The 19,374-nt window shown below is 43.4% G+C and overlaps 1 protein-coding gene across 1 annotated transcript in view; it reads left to right on the plus strand.

Annotated features, from left to right (window-relative positions):
* Positions 1–7,242, plus strand: part of bmp16 (bone morphogenetic protein 16) — a gene marked incomplete at its 5' end in the record, with an annotated part of 10,050 nt that extends 2,808 nt beyond the window's left edge. The window contains 2 exons of the mRNA XM_079271268.1: positions 3,546–3,922; positions 4,785–7,242. Coding sequence (XP_079127394.1) covers positions 3,546–3,922; positions 4,785–5,848 — 1,441 coding nt within the window. The 3' untranslated portion in view covers positions 5,849–7,242. The remainder of the gene's footprint in view (positions 1–3,545; positions 3,923–4,784) is intronic.
* Between the last annotated feature and the right edge of the window lie 12,132 nt (positions 7,243–19,374).

A 19,374-nucleotide genomic window follows, 5' to 3' on the forward strand; every position in this document is an offset into this window, starting at 1 on the left:
ACATTAATGGGAGAGGAAGAAAAGGAGATAGGGAATGGGAAGGTGATGCAGAGAAGCACAAAAACAGATTTTGTTAACAAGAAAGAACAAGAGAAATGTGGCAGAGAGGGAAATTGATGGAAGAGTCATATGAGAGGAAGAGGGAAACAGAAAAGAGAAAAGCAGTTAAGTGTTGTATGACAGCATAAAGCAAAAGGACAAAGTTCAAGGAATGCAAAATGGAAGGAGGAAGGGGAAAGGGAGCAGGGTTTGAAATGATAAAAAGAAAGGCAGTGAGATAGAAACATGACAAAAGCAGGAGTTAGAAACGGACGTCAGAGGGCAGAGGTTTTAATCAGAGAGTTCAGAAAGACACGGGGCAGGCCGGCGACGATTCTCATCCGCTGTGCACCGGGGTCACGCCACTGTCAGCTCGGGAAGCCAGGTCTAATATTTCTAATAGGCTGAGCTGCATGCATGCACACACGGAGAGACGATGCACGAACGGCTGAGGCCCTAACCCTTCATCTCACCTTATCATGGACCCATTAATCAATCAGCTGTCCTCCTTTATCCCCAAGAACATTTGATTAGTCCACATTCCTGCCAGAGAGGAAAACGAATAAAAAAAGTGAACAGTGAGGCAGGGATAGTCAGATATGAAAGCAGGAACTGGGGGAATCTTATCATAAAAACGTCAGCTTTTACGGCGAACTGGAATGAGACGGCATCAGGATGTACACAACACATAAAGATGCTAAATTATAGGACTGGATCATACAGTTTGAACTGGACAGAACCAGTCATAACACAGACACTCAGGGAGAACAGAGAGGCTGTATGTATGTCAAAGCGATGTAGGGCAAGCTTGTCTCCGCTCGCAAACCTCTTCCTCCCCTTTCCGTGTTTCTCTGGCGAGCGCAGGTCGTGACACACCCTGTTGTGCGACGACTGAACCTTTGAACCTCAGAGTCACCTGGCTGGTTTTGTACTTTGTGAGGAAAGTACAGGAGAGAGATGGTGTTGTTGTCCTTAATCTGCTTTACAAGCCTCCAAAGAGTACGGGAGAGGCCGTCCAGCATGGTGTCTAATCTGTAATTGTCCTCTGCGTCGCTGCCTCAGGTGAAACAGCCCTGGGTGGGGCTGCGAGAGTTTAATGGATAGCCAGCAACAATCCCACGCTTGGAGGTGGCTTACTTTCCCAGGCCTGCCCTTTGAACCACGTACCACATGAGCAACACACAATGCATAAAAAATGTACACACCTTCACACCTCTGAACTCCTTTTAACCCTTTCCATGACAGTGTGGTGAGATTAGTGGTCATTACAGTGTCATTATGTGTTCGCTCAGCCATAAATGCCTCTGTTATCTCGCTGTGGAGGGCTTAATCAATTCTCTGTCCCTTAGAGAGGCGAGATATGGAGATAGAGAAGAAAGACATGTGAGAGCTTGGACAAGGAAAGAGATAACTACAAGCTTAGAGTTCTTCTTTTAGTAAGTGAGAGATATCATTTATAATGGGTTCCTGATTCTACTTCTATTTTGTCGCACTTATGTTCGTTTTTAGTTTAGATTGTCTTGTCTCTGACTCCTTTGCTCCTCAGCTCGACCTCTTCAGGTCAAGAGGGCCGTTAAACTTGCTGGTTTCTAATTACTGGCTCGGTTATTATTAACACCTGCACTACAGAGTAGTGCAGGTGTTAGCCAGGTCGTGGTGGTAATTACACGATCCCCTGTCTGTGGTCCGGTTCCCGCACTGTGAATAGTCATGGAGGGAGAAATAAGCTGATCACTTGAGTTGAGTTTTGAGTTTTGGTCAGAATTCTGCTTCAGGAATCAAGAATAGCAAGTGAATGATGCAGGTGTCGCTGTGAATGTGGGAAGAAGGGGAGATCATCTTTGTGACAGGGAATTCATAACACTACCGTTGGGGAAAGCTCAAAAGACACTTCCGCATATGTGCAAATAATACTCTCCTTGGAAGAACCCGTGAAAGTTATTCAGTTTTAGGTAACCATTAGAATTTCAAGAGCGCAAATCGTGCAAACCGCAAACCTTGTATATTTGAGCTTTTTTTTAAATTGATTCAAAATTGAAAATTTGAAGGGCAATTATCAATGGGTGCTTGAACGTAATACTTTTGAACATAGTTGAACAAAACTAAACAAAAGCACCCAAATTAAAAATGCAGGATTCAAGGATACATATTAGACAATAACTGCATCTGAATGATATGATATTTTTGGAGTCATTGGGCAAAGATTCCATCATAACATTTCTGCATTTTGTATAAGTCTGCAGTTTTCTGAAAAGAAAATTGGAAAATTGGAAAATACATCCCTCCTCTCTCCCCTTTATGTCCTAAGCCCCTCCCACCAGACGAGCATGCAATTCACACAATAACCATTCATTTCAAACTTCCTCCTGATCGCTTTATACACTAACCTGTACAAGTATTAATGGTTCATTTCAAACATCATTCTTCATACAGTAACCAAGTACGAGTCGTTCATTTCATACATCATCCCAATCGCGATGCCGTTCGAGCAGCAATTGACCATGAGAAGTGCTGTCCTGTTTTCTTTGCATACATGTGGGCCAGTAAGGAACTTTGACACGACATACATGATTTGAGGCTCTAGATAGCTACAATATCGACAAAGTGTTCAGTTATTACCAATAATAGTTATTACCAATGGAGGAAAAACAACTTTTCCTCTCACTGAAGGGACGTGCATGTGCATCTGTATTTGGGGAGCAGTCAATAGGAACACCCTGTCTCTCTGATTGGCCCGGCCTGTGATCACGGACGAGATCTTCTTGAATCAAAATATGCTAAAAGGTTCATATGGATTGCTGCCTACCTCAACTTTACGAAAAGCTTTCAATCTTCTTCACTCACGCAGACATCATTACAGAAAGCTACCGAATGTTTGAATGAATATTCTCCAGTGATTTGAAAATGAAGGGAGAAGAAAATATCCGTCATTGTGACTGGCCTCTACAACTCCATTACACTTCACTAAAGTCCACAGCCGCTGATTCATGTTAGATCTCTTTTATTCACAGCACTGTGATCTCTTTCACACATAAAGCACACAGCAAGATTCAATTACAGAGACTGTTTAAGTACTCATGCCCCTGGGGGTATGAGGCACGCCATAAATTCACAGAGAAAAAACAAAGTGGCACAGTTTCTACAGCCAGGAGTAAGAAGCAAACAACTGCATATGGATATGTGGACAGTCAATTTCTTGAACATATGCCACATGAAGGCTGCAGACTGATGAGAAACTAGTGTGCCCAGGAAGGGGGAGACATAAGCATGATATACAGAGTCCTGGAGGATCTATTTCTTTTTCAAATTTCATATTTATAAATACAAAAATTCTAAGCACCTAAATTTAAAGACGATCAGAAACGTTGCGTAATCTGCCTTCATAAGTTTGTCTATTGAGGTTGAAGAGTGCTCCTCTTTTATCTTTTATTAACTACTTCCTCTCTTGTTTTCTCCATCACACCTGTCCTCCCATCATTTATCCTCACCTTCCTGTCTCGCTCCAGGTCCACCATGTTCCCTGCTAACCTCCTGCTCCTCATGGTCCTGCTGCTACCTCAAGCCTCGTCTGGTCGCCAGGGTGGAGACACCAGCAAGATCGACCATGGCAGGGTGTCCCCCGTGCCTTCCTCCGTGTCGCCCCCACCAGCTGGTTCCCTCCTCCTGGAGCCCAGTCTGGCTCGGACCATCCAGAATCTCCTCCTGAGCCGGCTGGGCCTGCAGTCGCAGCCCGACCCTCGGCCTGGAGTGCCAGTGCCTGGGTACCTCCTTAATCTTTACCGCTTCCACCAGCAGCAGTACCATCTAGTGGAGGACCCCTCGTTTATCTTCCCCAGCCAGCACATCCAGCAGGCCAACACCGTACGCAGCTTTCACCACAATGGTAAGCTCACCATCATGATGCCGTCAACCTATTTAACTGCAACAAAATAAAAGTATTTGAAATGTTATTGTTTGGCCTTTGAACTTTTGTTTCAAGGAAGCTGTTCCTTCTTTATTAACCAGAGATGAACTACATAGATCCTATTTATGACAGATGTTTGTTGTGACTCACCAAGTATCCATCTGTGCGTTCTTAGATAAGATGGGTTGTTTACAATTCTGAAGTCTTCTTTAAAAACATGTGCGAGCGCATACTTGGAAACACTGAGGGGAAGTTTGTTCTGGACTTTGCTCTGCAGTTCTGATCATGGCTGGATTAACCTGAGTCCGAGGGCAAACAATTGCTGTTGGACCCCCGCCGATCCCCCACCTATTGCCCTGCCAGTCACCTCCAAGTTCACACATATATTTTTTTAAAACAACCTTATGCGGAATATGCAAGTGGCGATGCCAACACGATGAAGCTCGTAAAAGTAGATTATGACACAGGATCCCTGCGGCAGATTTTGAATCACCCCAGTTGGTGTAGGAATGGTTGACTGCTTAAGAGCCTCAAATAAAAGTTCTTGGCAAGAAAATGCTATGCTTGTAGTGGTTTGATTCCCTCAATATCTTTTGACAAAAGGTAAAAAAATTGGAACTTACAGTGTCAATGTGAGCTATTCACCGTAGTAACATAACTTATTTGCTAATATTAGTCGATAATTTGGCAATTTAGTTGTTGAAATTATTCAAGAAATATCTGGCAAATGACAAATCTGACCAAAGTAGTCATTGCTATGTGTGTCGTTTTGTGTGTAAATAGCACCTTTAAACCACACTAAACTCCCATATCCCCTTGTCTCTCGTCCTCTTTCTCTTAGAGCCCCTTGGAGACAGTCCTTTAGCAGTGGATCGTAAGAGGGTGCACATCTCCTTCAATGTTTCCTCCATCCCTCAGGATGAGAGGGTGCTCTCCGCTGAGCTTCGGCTCCTCTTCAGTGACAGAGCCTCACTGGGTCCTGGGGTCCACAGACTAAACCTATACCTCACTGAGCACCATGAGCCCACCCTGCTGGAGACAAGGTTACTCACCACCGGCCTCCACAGCCATAAAGCAAGTGGTTTCTGGGAGGCTTTTAGCCTAAATGCAGAGCTCCTCCATAGGGCCCTTGCTGGCACTGGCAGTCTGGGCTTCCTCCTGGAGGTCAGAATTGAGAACAGCACCACATTGATCCCTGAACAGAGCCTCTTCCCTGCCGCAGCTGAGGAGGTGGCAGAGAAACACAAACAAGGACACCTGAGAGTATGCAGGTCTGTGGGTCAGGACGAGCATAGCTGGGCCCAGGAGAGACCTCTCTTGGTGGCTTATAGCCATGACGGCCGTGGAGAGCCCTTGGTCAAACATGGCAGGAGGACCCCTAATGGCGGCCAGAGGATGAGAGGGAGAAAGGGGACAAAAGACAGGACCAGGAGCAGCAGCAAGGGCCGCAATAGAGACCAAGCCCCCGGCAGGGACAAAAAAACGGCGTACACGCCGGGCTGGGGGGCTGTCAAAGGAGGGGTCGGTTGGAGCGATGGGGGAAGGGTGAAAAGAAATGGTGGTCGTGCTGCAAAACTGAAGCGCCTTTCTCTTAACAGATGTCGCCGCCATCCTCTATATGTAGATTTCAACGATGTGGGCTGGCACAAGTGGATCATTGCACCCAGCGGCTATGACGCCTTATTCTGCCTGGGAGAGTGTCGCTTTCCTCTGGCCGCCCACATGAACTCCTCGAGCCACGCCATGGTGCAAACTCTGGTAAACTCTGTGAATGGAGCAGTGCCTCGGGCCTGCTGCGTCCCCACCTCCCTCAGCCCCATCGCCCTGCTCTACCTGGACCCTCAAGACCGAGTGGTGCTGAAGAATTACCAGGACATGGTGGTGGAAGGCTGCGGCTGCCGGTAGTGGACTGGAGAAAGCCAGACGTGGATGGAGCAACAACGAGGGAATAGGAGAAAGACAGAAGCTTGAAAAAGGCAGATGGTGGGAAGACGAGACGCCAGCTAACTGCAAACAGACATGGAGACTGATAGAGACAAATGTAACAGCGCAAGAAGGATGAGGGGAGAGGAGGGAGATAAGGGAATGGATATAGCAGCTAAATATGAATTATGAGGAGCAAGAAAACTAGTCAGACATGGAATGAGAAAGACAAAGAGTGAACAGACATAATCTGCCACACAACAGGATAAATGATTCGACAATAAGGCAGAGGAAGCAGAAATATGGTCAACACAGATATTCTGCCAGGAATTACTTTTCACGTTTTACCATTTAGCAATGATGCAGCTGTTTACACCATCAACCGACAGGCTACTTGTTCTCTAACGAGAAGCCAGCGCTTAAATATCAGACGGCGTCTATTCTATATCCCAGTGTTTGCCAATCATCTCATGCGACTGTCTCACAGGCACATGTGTTTAGCAGTGGACACAGAAATTCAGCTCTGGAGCAGAATCCTGTAACTTCCTCATTGACTTCCCGATGATCCGATGATCAACAGCATTAGCAATATGACGATGGCACTAGTACGGCTTCTAAACTTTGTGTGACAGTGATGTTTCTGCAGTATTTGAACCAAGAAGTAGGGTGCATCTGTAATAAGAATGTTCATGTAATGACAGACTGTCCCCTTACAAGCGCCCCTACGTCACAAGCTATTTAAAACCACAACACTAATGCTGAGGAACTATTATGCTATTGTTTGAATGTACTACTATCACTATTATTTAAAAAAAGAGATTTTTTTTATGTACATTTATTTTGCAGACATGAAGAAAATCCAAGTGATGGTTGTCTTGTGATTTTACATAATTCCACTGAATGGCGATTCTAACTTAAAAGACACATTATGTATTTAAGTAGCAGCAATATGGTGTATTTAATCTTGGAAATATTTAAGATACCTGCACTCAGCAGAGCATACAGCAAACGAAATAAGAAAACCTGCCGTCCAGATGAAGTAATTTATGGTAGCTTTACATCAGTACAAATGTTCAGTGTATTGAATCAAGTCTGTGTTACTTAATCGTCCCACCTTTCACACATTTTGGTGTCCTACACATGATAGCAGACATCAGTGGTGTTGCCTTTAACAGCTCAACTAACAAGTCAATTGAAAGCTCTTTGTATTGTAGCTACTGAAGTGTGTAACAGGTGTCTTTGCTAGTTGTGTCTGCATGTGTCAAGAAAAAAAAAAAAGTAGGACCGACATTAAAACTGGGACTTTAGTGCCTTTCAAACAGGGGCTTTAAAAGTGTTCTCTGCTGAGCTTAGTAAATGTTTTTCCGTGTTGCATTTTTCTCTCTAATGTTAAGCAACAGCTTGTAAAATGTTTGACAATATACCTCTAATAAACAAAGCAAACAGCACAACTGTCACATGACCTTTCTTTTGCATCAACCATTTTCTCCTTTTTGTTTTCTTTTTCTGGGGCCTCAGAGCATGAAAACGCTTTTCATATAATTTTCTTTCTTCAGCCTACAATGGAATTATTGCCATGTTCAGGAAGAAACAAAGGAAGCCAGAAGTCCCACAGAGAGATTGAAACAGAGTTGTGTATATGATACTGTAGCTAAGGAAGCAGCTTCAAATCGAAACAGCTGTGAGGTTTAAATTCAAGGGGAAATGTCTTATCTCCACCGCGCATCCTTGCTGTGGACCGCTGTATCACTTCACACTACTACAGTGCAGACGTGTGTCTGATCCCGGATATCACACGCGGAGGCGAAAAGACAGAAAATGTATAGATGAAGGAAATAAGATGCAGGAGCATAAAGTTACTTTCCGCGCTTGGCTGCAGGGGATTCATTAACGCAGGGGTCAAACTAACTCAACTGCATCTTTGACGTCCACATTCCTGCGTGTTCTCAGAAGAGGGCCCTGCCCTCCGCAGCCAGATGGGCTCACTGCTCACTGCAGCTCACAGGTGTGGTTAGATAGAGAGCAGAAAGAAGTGTTCTATGTAACCCATTAACGTCCGACTAGCAGGTACAGTAGCTGGGATACTACAGACTCACCTGATATCCTCTTCTTCTCTTTACTTTTGCTATATTACTACTTTCCAGGAATATATCATTCTCTACCCAGGATTCACTGCTTTAATTCAATGTTTGATTTTAAACGCAGAACTGTTATTATACAAATATAAAATACGGTTTATTCTAACCTTATGATGTTGTCTTTCATTATATGATTCATACAATGATGTGGCGGTAGATCAACACATCCTCTTAATTAAAGGTGCATTACCTCGTAGGTGGTTGTAACACCAGGACAACTGTCTGCACCTTTGATTGTGCTCCGTACTCTGATTTGGGGATGGAGGCCTCCATATCAACACTTGTCAGGAGTATACGTGTGTGTGTGTGTGTGTGTGTGTGTGTGTGTGTGTGTGTGTGTGTGTGTGTGTGTGTGTGTGTGTGTGTGTGTGTGTGTGTGTGTGTGTGTGTGTGTGTGTGACATCATGTCACATGATATCAGGTTCACAGATGGTTTGTGCCTCTGCTCTTGTAGATAACTCTTTGGGTTAGAGCCAGTATATTTCATCTCATGGGCTGTAACACATCATGGTTCACTTAGTGGTTGACTGATAACCTCTGGCCTTTTTCCTCCATGACCCCCGACTCACTTTTTCACCTACAATCCGTTCCTTATTCTACCTTTCCTGACTCATCTATCTCTCTCAGCCTTCAGCTTCCCCTTTGCAAATCACAGGTTCTTTAACCGCGTTTTTATCTCAGCCTATTTGTCAATCGTCTGCCCATCTTGACACAGTTTTTGCCTCGAAGCCTTTTTCCTCTTTGAACCTGACCTATCGACTCATTCTTCTCTCAGCGTCTAGATCAGAAACAGGTGTTTAACGGTCCATTTGTCCCTCACGATGAAGGGAGTGGAGTGAGTGTTGATAAGTCCTGACCTGTTAGTTCAATGTGCTGCTGATTGGATTGCAAAAAAAAATTGGGAAATGTCCGTCTTCCGGCACCTTACATTACAAAAGCATTTTGAGCAATCTATTGACAGAAATTGAATATAATATTATTTTGTTTTCTTTAGTGTATAATCACCTGAAAATGGGAATCATTTAGATTTCACTGCCTTAGAATAAGCTGTTTATATCTACATAAGGAGAGGGTCCTCTTCACAGAGCCTGCTAGCATTTTTGTACAGCAGCCCAGAACAGACAAGACCAAGGACATTTGAGTTTTTGTGATTTTGTGTTGGCCACCGTAGTTCTCCTACACGCTTGGCACACGGGAGAAGTTTCAGTTGGTTGCAACCTGCAACCTCACCACTAGATGCCACCAGATCCTACACACTAGGCCTTTAAAGGAATAATTGTAGTTTGCTACAACATGGCTGTCATATCTGTTCAGCAAATATGGGGCATCGTTCAAAGCCAGTGTGATTGTCTGACTTGTGTTCCTTGATTGTTATTGCGATATTGTTAATGACAGAAGTTGTCACTGCCCTCCTGCTTTGCAAGAGCCTGCTGTGAACTTTGAGGAAGTTTGTCCAAAATGATGCTCAAGATACATTTTGCAGTTCTAGTTCATCACACTTTGACCTCTCCCTTCATCCAAGCTCGCTGCCTTGATCTCACCTTAACCTTTGAAACATGTTTTCTCTCTCTCGTCTCCTTCCTCTCACAGGTGCTCATGAATTCTCAAGGGCGAGGTTGTGCAGCACAAAGACAGGATATGACCAGACTTATCTTGTCAGGTGTGGAGGCTGTTTGAGGCTGGGTAGCAGCAGCCTTGATCCAGTCAGCCCAGAGGAACACCTTCCCTCAGTCCACTAATCATTCAGGGGTCTATACGGAGGAGCAATACTGCAAGTGACAGGGCTGCTCGGACACATGGCTGTGCCTCTGTGTTTGGATTCATCTGTGATGAATGCCAGTTAAGCACCAGGAAAGCAGGAGGGAGTTCAAATGCCTCACATTACAGAGAGTTCTTCACACAGGGAGTGGGCATGGTCTATCCGGGGTTTTTAGATAATTACAACCAGAGTTCACAAAAACGGTGCAGCCGCAGCCAGGATATTAAACAGTACTGGTGTCCATAGAGCCTCCTCTTAAAGAACATTTTGACATGCCAAAGAAAGTTTCCCCACTCAATGTTACTCAACATAAAGTGTCCCAAACTAGTTCATGTTACGTTGATAATCATATGAATTACGGCCAGTTTGGCATGGCAGAGGGTGCTAAATGCTGCCATTCCCATGAGCCTCGTACAATGATGTTATGGAAATTGAACTGGTCTCAGGCACAAATCGAGGCTGTCGCAAATGTACAACACTTTATCCTGAATGTGGTCAAAATACTTCGCCACAGTTGCAGAATTCATCCAAAATTGGTTCATAATTTGGGCTGGTGAAATGGTTTTCTCACCAGCATTATCTTTATCTTTCTGTGAATATAACAGAATCTTGAGCTTTGTGGTTGGATTTTTCCTCCATGCATGCTCTTTCTGAGTTGTAGTAACTTATATATACCGATTTGACAATTTAAATCTTAGAAATCAGGCTTTAAAAAACTGAAGGTTGTGTATGATTGTACAATACAATTTCCTCCCCAGGTTGTTAAAATCTTAAAAATCCCAGAAGAAACACTGAGAAGATGACTTCAATATGGACAGGGTCCAGCTCTCCATGTCAAGATTTTGAAATGCGTCAGCAAACAGTGCTGCAGTTGACCTTTGGCGTACGTCCTAGTTTTTAGTATCATCAAAACATAACATATATATATATACCAGCAACAACGGCTCAACTGACTGATGTCATGCTTGGGGATTGCCTCCTGGTTCCTGGAGTGTTGACAGACTTCATCAGGACTGGCCTGCCAGTCTTCCCACCCACACTGACAGACCTGACCACGGACAGAGGCAGCCTTGTGTGTCCCTAGTGTCCCCTGCAGACTGACAGCCTGCTCCACGGAAACTACAGTACCTCCCAGCTCCCTGTTAGACAGCTGGGTCAACTGTGCAGCCCACCCACTGCGCATAACATTTAATGATACCTGTCTGAAGCACCTTTTGGATTACTTATTTTTTTATTTCAATACGATGATTTATTAAACGATGAATTTGACCATTGTGTACACACAAGAATACACTAGTGTATGTAGACAGAATGGCTTAGCTATTTGGAAACCCTTTGTTCCAAAACATTTTCTATATACTGTATTTCTGAGAGGGTATCCGTTATTTGTGTTTGTGGGTTGGCCAAAAGGCGCAGCTACAAACAGTGTTTGCCTGCAGGTGTTTTAAACAGTGATGATAAATAAAAGCCAAGATGGCACTGATATACCAGCAGCAGAAGTACCGGGGCATCACTTATACTGCCGGGGTCACAGACCCATAATGACTGCAAAATATTCCCTTTCGGACATCAGAAACATTTCAATCATGATAACCCCTTAAGTACACTAAATTGCAGTTTGATACATATAGTGCGTCACACAATAAAATGGTAGTGTCCCAAATCACTATTAGCAGATGTGGATGTACAGTTGTGTGCCGCATGCTTCTGCTGCTGCAGCTGCTGAGTTGGTGGTTTTAGTCTAGAACACACAAAACAGATAGCGAGGGTTCTGCGTTTAGCCTCCGAGCTTCAAAGAAAGACTCGTGCTGAAACCGAACGAGCAAAACTGGACCTCATGGGTCGCAGAGTGGAGCAGGTGCAGCGCGTTGAAACGCCGGGAAGGCCGACAGGAAGCAGTCATGTCACGAGGCAGAACCCTGACCCCTGCAGTCTGTCGCTCCAAGTGCACATCTCTTTTTCTCCGACTCATATGTGAATGTGTGTTTGATGTAACCGTGCAGAGGTTGCATAAGGAACAGCTGTTGTCCTAAATTCATCCTTGTCAGTTGTGTCTCCCTAAATGTTCCAGATAGCATCTTTATCAAAAGTAACACCAGTCTGTGCACCTCCGCTCTTTTTCCTCCTCCTCTGTCGTCTGTCCATCTCTTCATTTATGTTTTCATCACATCTCTGTCTTCCCTTACAGTTCAACGATGAAAAATGATGTTTTTACAGGTGTCTCACAATGCGGATGCTCTCCCTGCTTGAATGGGAATTGCATTCACTCCTTCCCTCCTTTCTGCTTTTCCTACTTTCTCTCACCGCCTCCGATTTGCTCTTGACACTCGGGGCATGCGTTCAGGAACAACTGGAGTTGAGAAGAGGGAGGGAATGTTCATAAGTTCAGTTTTAATTGGCCCTGTGCTGAGGTTGGAGGCAGAGATTTGGACTCTGCAGAGTCCCCCATAACATTTAGCTCTTATTTCTCCACTGGAACAGCCAACAAAAAAGTTCCGATTCATTACAGCTTGGGTCTCATTTTCATTCTCAGTTTTGAGAAAAGCGTACTCACCAAAATAATTACTGAGATCTGGAGAACAACATCACTAGAAAATTTCCTCTCACTCATTCTGGCATGTTTTACTGATCAAAACAAACACTATACTTGCAACCCATATGAGACCATGAGAATCATTGCCGTGCCGCAGTGCATTTGTTTAAAACCTGTCTGATTGTATTCTTAACAATGTCGCCGTATTCCCAGCTTTAAGCAATTAACTTGATGAGTACAATGTTATTTCTACCAGCTGAAGTGACAGCCGAAACTAAAAAGTTAAAACTTAACTCATAATAAATTGTAATTATCTTTAAAATGATCTTTGCGTCCTCCATCTCTCAAATCACAAGGCCCAGAGCAGCGGGGTAAAAGTAGTGTAAACGGATCCATCACTGATGGTTACCTGTTGATGAGCCAACTGAGCTGGAAACAAGCAGGCAGAAGGGTACAGATTGAAAGGAGTGAAAAATATAAGGAGGAATCAAGTGATGAAAGAAGAGAGAGATGGCAAGGGAAAAAAGACAGGAGCTGGTGGACAGCTGTTGGTCTGTTTACTACGAGGATATCGCTCTTCTCCAGATGTTTAGCAGCACACAGAGGAAAAAGGAGAGAGAGGAGGGTATAGGGACGAAGGAGAGAGAGCAAAAGAAGATGTGAGTGGCGGTTCGGTGGCGGTTGCCAGTTTGGACTCATCGTGGTGTACTTTATGACTTGCACATTCAAAGTGCTACGTGGTCAGTAACCAGGAGTCATAGTAGGAATGCCCTGTCCTGGGATAACAGAGGAAACAAAACAAACACCAGGCTCAATGATGAGTAACCACATCCACCGATCCTCCTAAATCACAAGTAAAAAACATGAAAGGAACAGTGAAATACATAAAGTGAAAATCACTTGTGACTTCTTTGTTTCTTGTCTAGCTTGTCAGGCTTGAACCACATCATTTGAGTTTGCTGTTAAATTCTGCAAAGTGAGATTAACTCCTCTGCAAGCACGTCGGCTGAATCTAAGGGAGCTGTCAGTGTATTTAAATTTAGCCACAGAGTCTCCCTCCTATCGGTCAACTAGAGAGGAAGGAAGGCAGAAAGGGCAAGAGGGAAAATCATCGAAGAGAGTGACGAGAGAAGAAAATTACTTAAAACTGAAAATTGGGCCTTAAATGTATTCATTTCACAAACATGGGAGGTCAATGTAATCCCCTTCATCCTGTAGCAAAGCCATATAATACAGGTGCAACACAGTTTTGGCTGAAAAGATCACCCCCCCCCCCCTTTTCTTGTTCATCTTGTCTCGTACAAGACTGTTTTCATTCTACTTTTTCTCAGATCCAGACTCTTGAATTTGCACATGTATCTGAGTTTGAAAACAGGGCTGATAACAGGCGCATGAATATAATGGGCCTATCACCGAGCAGCAGCGGTACATGATGCTCCTGAGATGCATTAACGCAGGCCGCAGCCTTTCCAAACTCTCTCCGAAAAACAGGAGGAAAAGAAAAAAGAAAAAAACTGAGACGGGGAGAGGGGAAAGAAAGAGAGAGGAGGGAGAAGGCCTGGCATAAAGATTAGATTAGCACTTTAAAACATCTGTGAACTCGTCCGGCCCAAGCTACGCTTTCCCCACAGATTTGGGCCTGATCTCACATTTTCTTTCCTCCACCTCCCCTCCCCTGCTCCCCACCTCTACTTCCTCCACCCTCATCCCCCTTTTGTGGTTTGTCTGTTCTGTTTGATCTGTCATTGGACTTTTACTTATACGGCTAAGGATGGTGTTGTTTTATCTTTATTATTCTTATTAGCAAATACTGCCTGTGTTGCCGGATTTGTTTATGCCGCTGTGCAAGAGAAATCTACTGTCATCTAAAAAAAGAGTAACTCTGTCTGACCAGAAAATGGCCATTGGGCATTTGTTCAAACAACTTTAGACGAAAAGAATCACTTACATTTCTGAATTTCCGAAACAGTACGGTAACAAATCAACCTCAGTATGAGACCTGACAAAGAAGATAGCTATTCGCCTGGCACAATATCAGACCATTGTTGTTACAAAAACACAATTTGACTCTCTCTTTCTGAAATCTGGCGACATTTGCTCGTGACATTAGATTTGTAGCCCCCAGTGGCGCCATTAGGAGTTAAGCGGTGGTAAATAATTGGCTCAGCATCGTGACATAATGGTGACGGGCACCGGTGTATTTTCTTTCTTGGGCCCTCGCCCCAAACACAAGCGCACCCTTAGTGCACACACAAACACAAGCACAGCGTCAGCACTCCCCACCTTCCCAGAGTTTTGTTATTTAACACATGACAATGTGTGTTATAAACATCCTCTTCCAGACCATCCATCTCTGCAAGTGAAGGTAAGGGACGACATTCCACCTAATTCTGTTCATATCACTGCTGTGCATTCATTAGGGGAAGCAAGCACTGGCCTGGTTTGGAGGAAAAGGGTTTCCTCTGTTCCTTTCCCCTTTAGCTATGCATTTGTTTCCAGCTGCATTGAGCTGTAACTCCAAAGGGAGGAAGGGTGGGAACAGTATGAGACAAAGCGATGGAAAGACTGATGTATACTCTCTAATCTCCTCTGGTGGGCTGGTAAAGACTCAATTATTCTGTCTGAAAATCAAGAGATGAGGTGAAACTCTTGAGGGACCACATGAATGCCAATCAAAAACACAAATGTGTACTGAATACAGTATATTCTTAAATGAACTGGATGATGTCTCAATTGAACTTTGCTGGCAGGCCCAAAAGCTCTTAAATGCAAATGTAAAGAAATGCCTCATAGTCGTAGCACTTGTTAAGCATAAGATTTCTACCCTTTGTTCTCTTATGCCATTGAAACTATTTGTATTATAAGACTTTTCAACCTAAATACTTCAGACATGTTTTATGGTGATAAACAGAACCACATATCAATTTGAATCATGTTACACCAGATATATATTCTTAAATGGGTGGTCAATTTACTCAAGTTGCATTGTTCTTAAAGCTTTCAAATGAACATTAGCAACAATGGCATAGTCCTAATTAATCATTTAAACTTGAAAATAATGAACATATTGCTGTCTGTCACAATCATATCAGAGTTTCTATTGGCCCAAAGCTTACGTGGATTCACGTGGGAGTAACAGACACATTATGCTTGTTTTATTGGTGCAAATGGTCCACATCTGTAGATATACACTTTTTAATGATACAGCACAATTTAATGTTATTATATAATAAGCAAATTATTTGGCAGACCGCCTGACAGAGTGCCACAGACCCCATTTTGAGAACCACTAATCTGCCATCATTATCTTAAAATGGGAATGTGCTGTGCTGGAACAGGAAGCTTGACAGGCATAGCAACCATGACCAAATAGGGCGGAGCTTAGCGAATAATCAGTTGGCAGGTACAACTGTCTGTTTGTGGCTGGCTGCTCTAAAAATAATGTTTTTGTTGAAACACAACACTCGTCATGGCCTGTTGTAAAGCTCCTCTCATTTCCTTTTTGATGTATTATTTCCCCTCTTTACTCTTCTCCGGCTGTACCAAAACACAAACTTTCCTATAATTTAAAATCCAGGCAAGTTCACCATCAACCAGATGTCTAGCCGAGATCAGTGGTTTACTGGAAGCTGGAACCCTCGAACAAAACGGACCACATGGTTCTGCAGATTCCCAAAACTTGGTCTGAGTCAAGATCAGGTGTGTGTGTGTGTGTGTGTGTGTGTATGTGTGTGTGTGTGTGTGTGTGTGCGTGCGTGTGTGTGTGTGTGTGAGAGAGAGAGAGGGAGAGTGTTTGAGTGTGTGGGGATGCTATGTACTATTTGCTATGTACTATTTGGCAGAAATTTGAAGGAAGAGAAGCGAGGCCAGCAAGAGGCTATGGAGCATTTCCATCTGAGTGCTTACGGGACATCAACACAGTCTGTTGTAATATCAATGAGCACTATAGCAGGTGTCCATATTACTCTTGTTTTGAAGATGCCTGGCAAAAATTGTTGCAAACTTCCTCCTTGAGATGAAATAGTATTATGATTGGGAGTGAGGGAGACATTCTGACTGTGGTTTGGTCACAGCATGGAAACACCAAAAAACATCGCACACACTCCATTTAAATTTAGGAAGTAGCTCATAAGGCTCAGAGGTTTGACTGTATTAAATCCTAGACAATGGCAACCACGGCAAGACAAAGTGTGTGTATATCCATTCTACATATACAGAGTAATAACATTAAGAACACCAGCTAATCAGACGTGAAAACCCTTGTCTGGTCAGTGTGCACCTACAAAATGCTGCTGTTTGTATGACAGTTCATCAAAATCTCTCCGTCGGGTTATTTAAATGTCAATCAAAGAAGATTTGATGTTTGAAACGACTAGTGCCTTGATGCTTAAGCAATTGTTTTACAGTTGATTGCATGAGGTGTGCGATCTTACTGCTGTCGTATAAGCTGATGAGCACCTCACGCTGTTTTGTTGGACTATTTGTCAAATTCACCAAAAGGATTATTCTTGGAATGCCATCTTTTTCCTGACTTAAATTTTGTTATATTATAAGCGACGTGGGTGTATGATCAGGAATAAATCATTCCAACACGTTCTGGGTTTTCCTCATAACTTAAGTCCCAACACCGAATCAGACAAGCCAAAACCACTTCTCCTCTCTCCTTGCTTAACCCTATAACCTCTAGCTGCCTGAACAGCGCCAGCTAGTGGCGATATCTGCTATCAGATCATCAACTCAACATAACACTAAATATGTGTAAACAAGATTATAGACAGCAATTCAATATCATACTAAATTTACATTTGCACATGTGCAATGTTGTTTAAACCTGTGTTTATGTAGTTACGTTTACATCACACAGTTTCACTCTTACAACAACAACCACATTGCACCTATTTTTCATAATGCACAGTTGCATGCATCGTTCAGATCAAGCTTGGACGATCTGTCAACATCTCAGGGTCTCGCTAAGCTACAATTGAGCATTCAACACTTTCTTCTGTCCAATGGTCCTTCCTTCCGTCCATTTGTCCCTTCAGTGCACTTCCTGCCTTGTTTTCACCAAAGCAACAGCACAATAACATAAATCACAGGTCTGTTATAGCCAGAATGAGAAAACCAAGCCTTAAGCTACGAGAGCATCTGCTCTTGCCTCTAAAATACACAGACATGCAGGCAAACAAACACAAGCCTTGAGCTGTCAGCACGGGGGCCTGAATCCTTCAACAGGTTATTTTTATACATATTGACAGGCAGCGAGGGACAGACCTGAGGCATTGTGTGCTTCAGATGGGAGAGGGAAGAAATGATGAAATCATGGAAGAGTGGGAAAAGGCAGATGGAGTAAGGAAGCAAAATATGAGCAAGAACAGGAACATGCAAAAACAAGCAAACAGGCCATTATGAAAAAGGACAGAGATATCCGAAAAAAGCTGCTTCATCTCCGTGTATCATAGTAGATGTGTAGAAGAGGTAATGCTATAAAGACCACTCGCAAGTCAGTGCTGACCTCTATTTGAGTATAAACTGTTCCCATAAGAAACATGAACATATTGCACTGTGTCACTTTTCGGTAAAACTGAATGAACATTCATGATGTCGCCCTGTTTCTCCTCTTTGGCCTCCCTTTGACTGAGACCACCAGAGAGACTCGGGATATCTTCACTTAGAAAGTAAGTATTCTTTATGTCAGATTAATAAAAAGTCTGAAATAAAATGCACGGATTCAAGTTCACATGTTTATGTTGGGGAAAACATGCCATGGCTTATTAAGTGACAACCTGGGAATTGTTTCTGTCAAAATAATTAGAACAATTCTAAGAAACCTCCAGCTGTGAAATAGAGTAATATGCTGAGTTTATTGGCGAGCAGGGATGTGCAGGATGTGCAGTAAAGAAGGTGATATTGTCTGGGAAAATGCTATTGGAACAACAATTTCCAACAGAATCCAGAAACCACTGATATTAAATGGACAGTAACCTCCATGGCAGAGGTCCCGCTCTCTCTTTCCCTCTTTCCCAACTCGATAGGCAGGGTGGGTGGGAATGTGACCAGTCGGAGGGGGAGGAGGAACAAGTTCCAGGACTGCCACTTCCTACATGGCGGTTCTCAGGGAAGCAGCAGGGCTGGGAACAGGAAACGCCCCAAAACACATCACAGACAGGCAGGAATGAATATTTAAAGAAATGAAGTGTGTACCGGTAAATGCCTCTCTGTGTGTGTGTGATGATGAAGTACCAAGGGTAAAAGGAGGAGAGAGAAAGGACAGGAAGATAATTACATTTTAAAAAACGAGTTATACAGTGGACAGTAGCCAAAACAACTTATGACTGTAAAGAAAGAGAGAAAAACAGATGGAGGAATTAAAAGCAAGGAGGAATGGAAGTTTTGCACAGGTGGGATGGACGGATGGGTGGCTGGGTGGGTGGAATATCTCTTTGTCCTTCGTTCTTCCCCCTTCTTCCAATGACGTGGCAGTGTTTTGCGGTGCCTTTCTTCTTCTGGTCAATCCCCACACAGGAGTTCAGTGGCAGATGAAATCCTTCACCAATTTTATATCTCCCAAGGTCAACCCTCTGTTTAATGTTTAAAAAGGGAAATGTTCTTTTATTGGGAAACCGGTGACATGTGGTATGGACATATGGTAGCCATCACAGCTGGCTTAGAACCTGAGGAGGATAAAAGATGCGTAGGATGATGCAAAAGCTGAGGAAGGTGGAGAGGAGGATGGTACGAGAGAGGGAGGGCCGGAAAGGATTAAAAACTATTTCCAGAAATAGTAAGCACAGGAGGGACTACTTTTGGAAACAGACATAACCTAATGTTATTACTTTACCATAGCAGGATGACTAAGCTAATATGAGGCTTCTGTCTGAATCAGACTACACAAAGTTGAATATGTCAAAGCTTTTTAGTACCAGTACTTCCCTCAGTTTCAAGTCTTGATGCTGAGCTAAGCTAAGCTGCTGGCCGTACAATGAAAGGACAAAGATTAGAGTGGCATCAATCCTCTCCTGTACCTCTCGGCAAGAAAGCAAACAAGAGTTTTTACCAAAATGCCAAACTATTCCTTTAA

Source organism: Melanostigma gelatinosum (assembly GCF_949748355.1).
Source record: "Melanostigma gelatinosum genome assembly, chromosome: 7".
NCBI lineage: Eukaryota > Metazoa > Chordata > Actinopteri > Perciformes > Zoarcidae > Melanostigma > Melanostigma gelatinosum.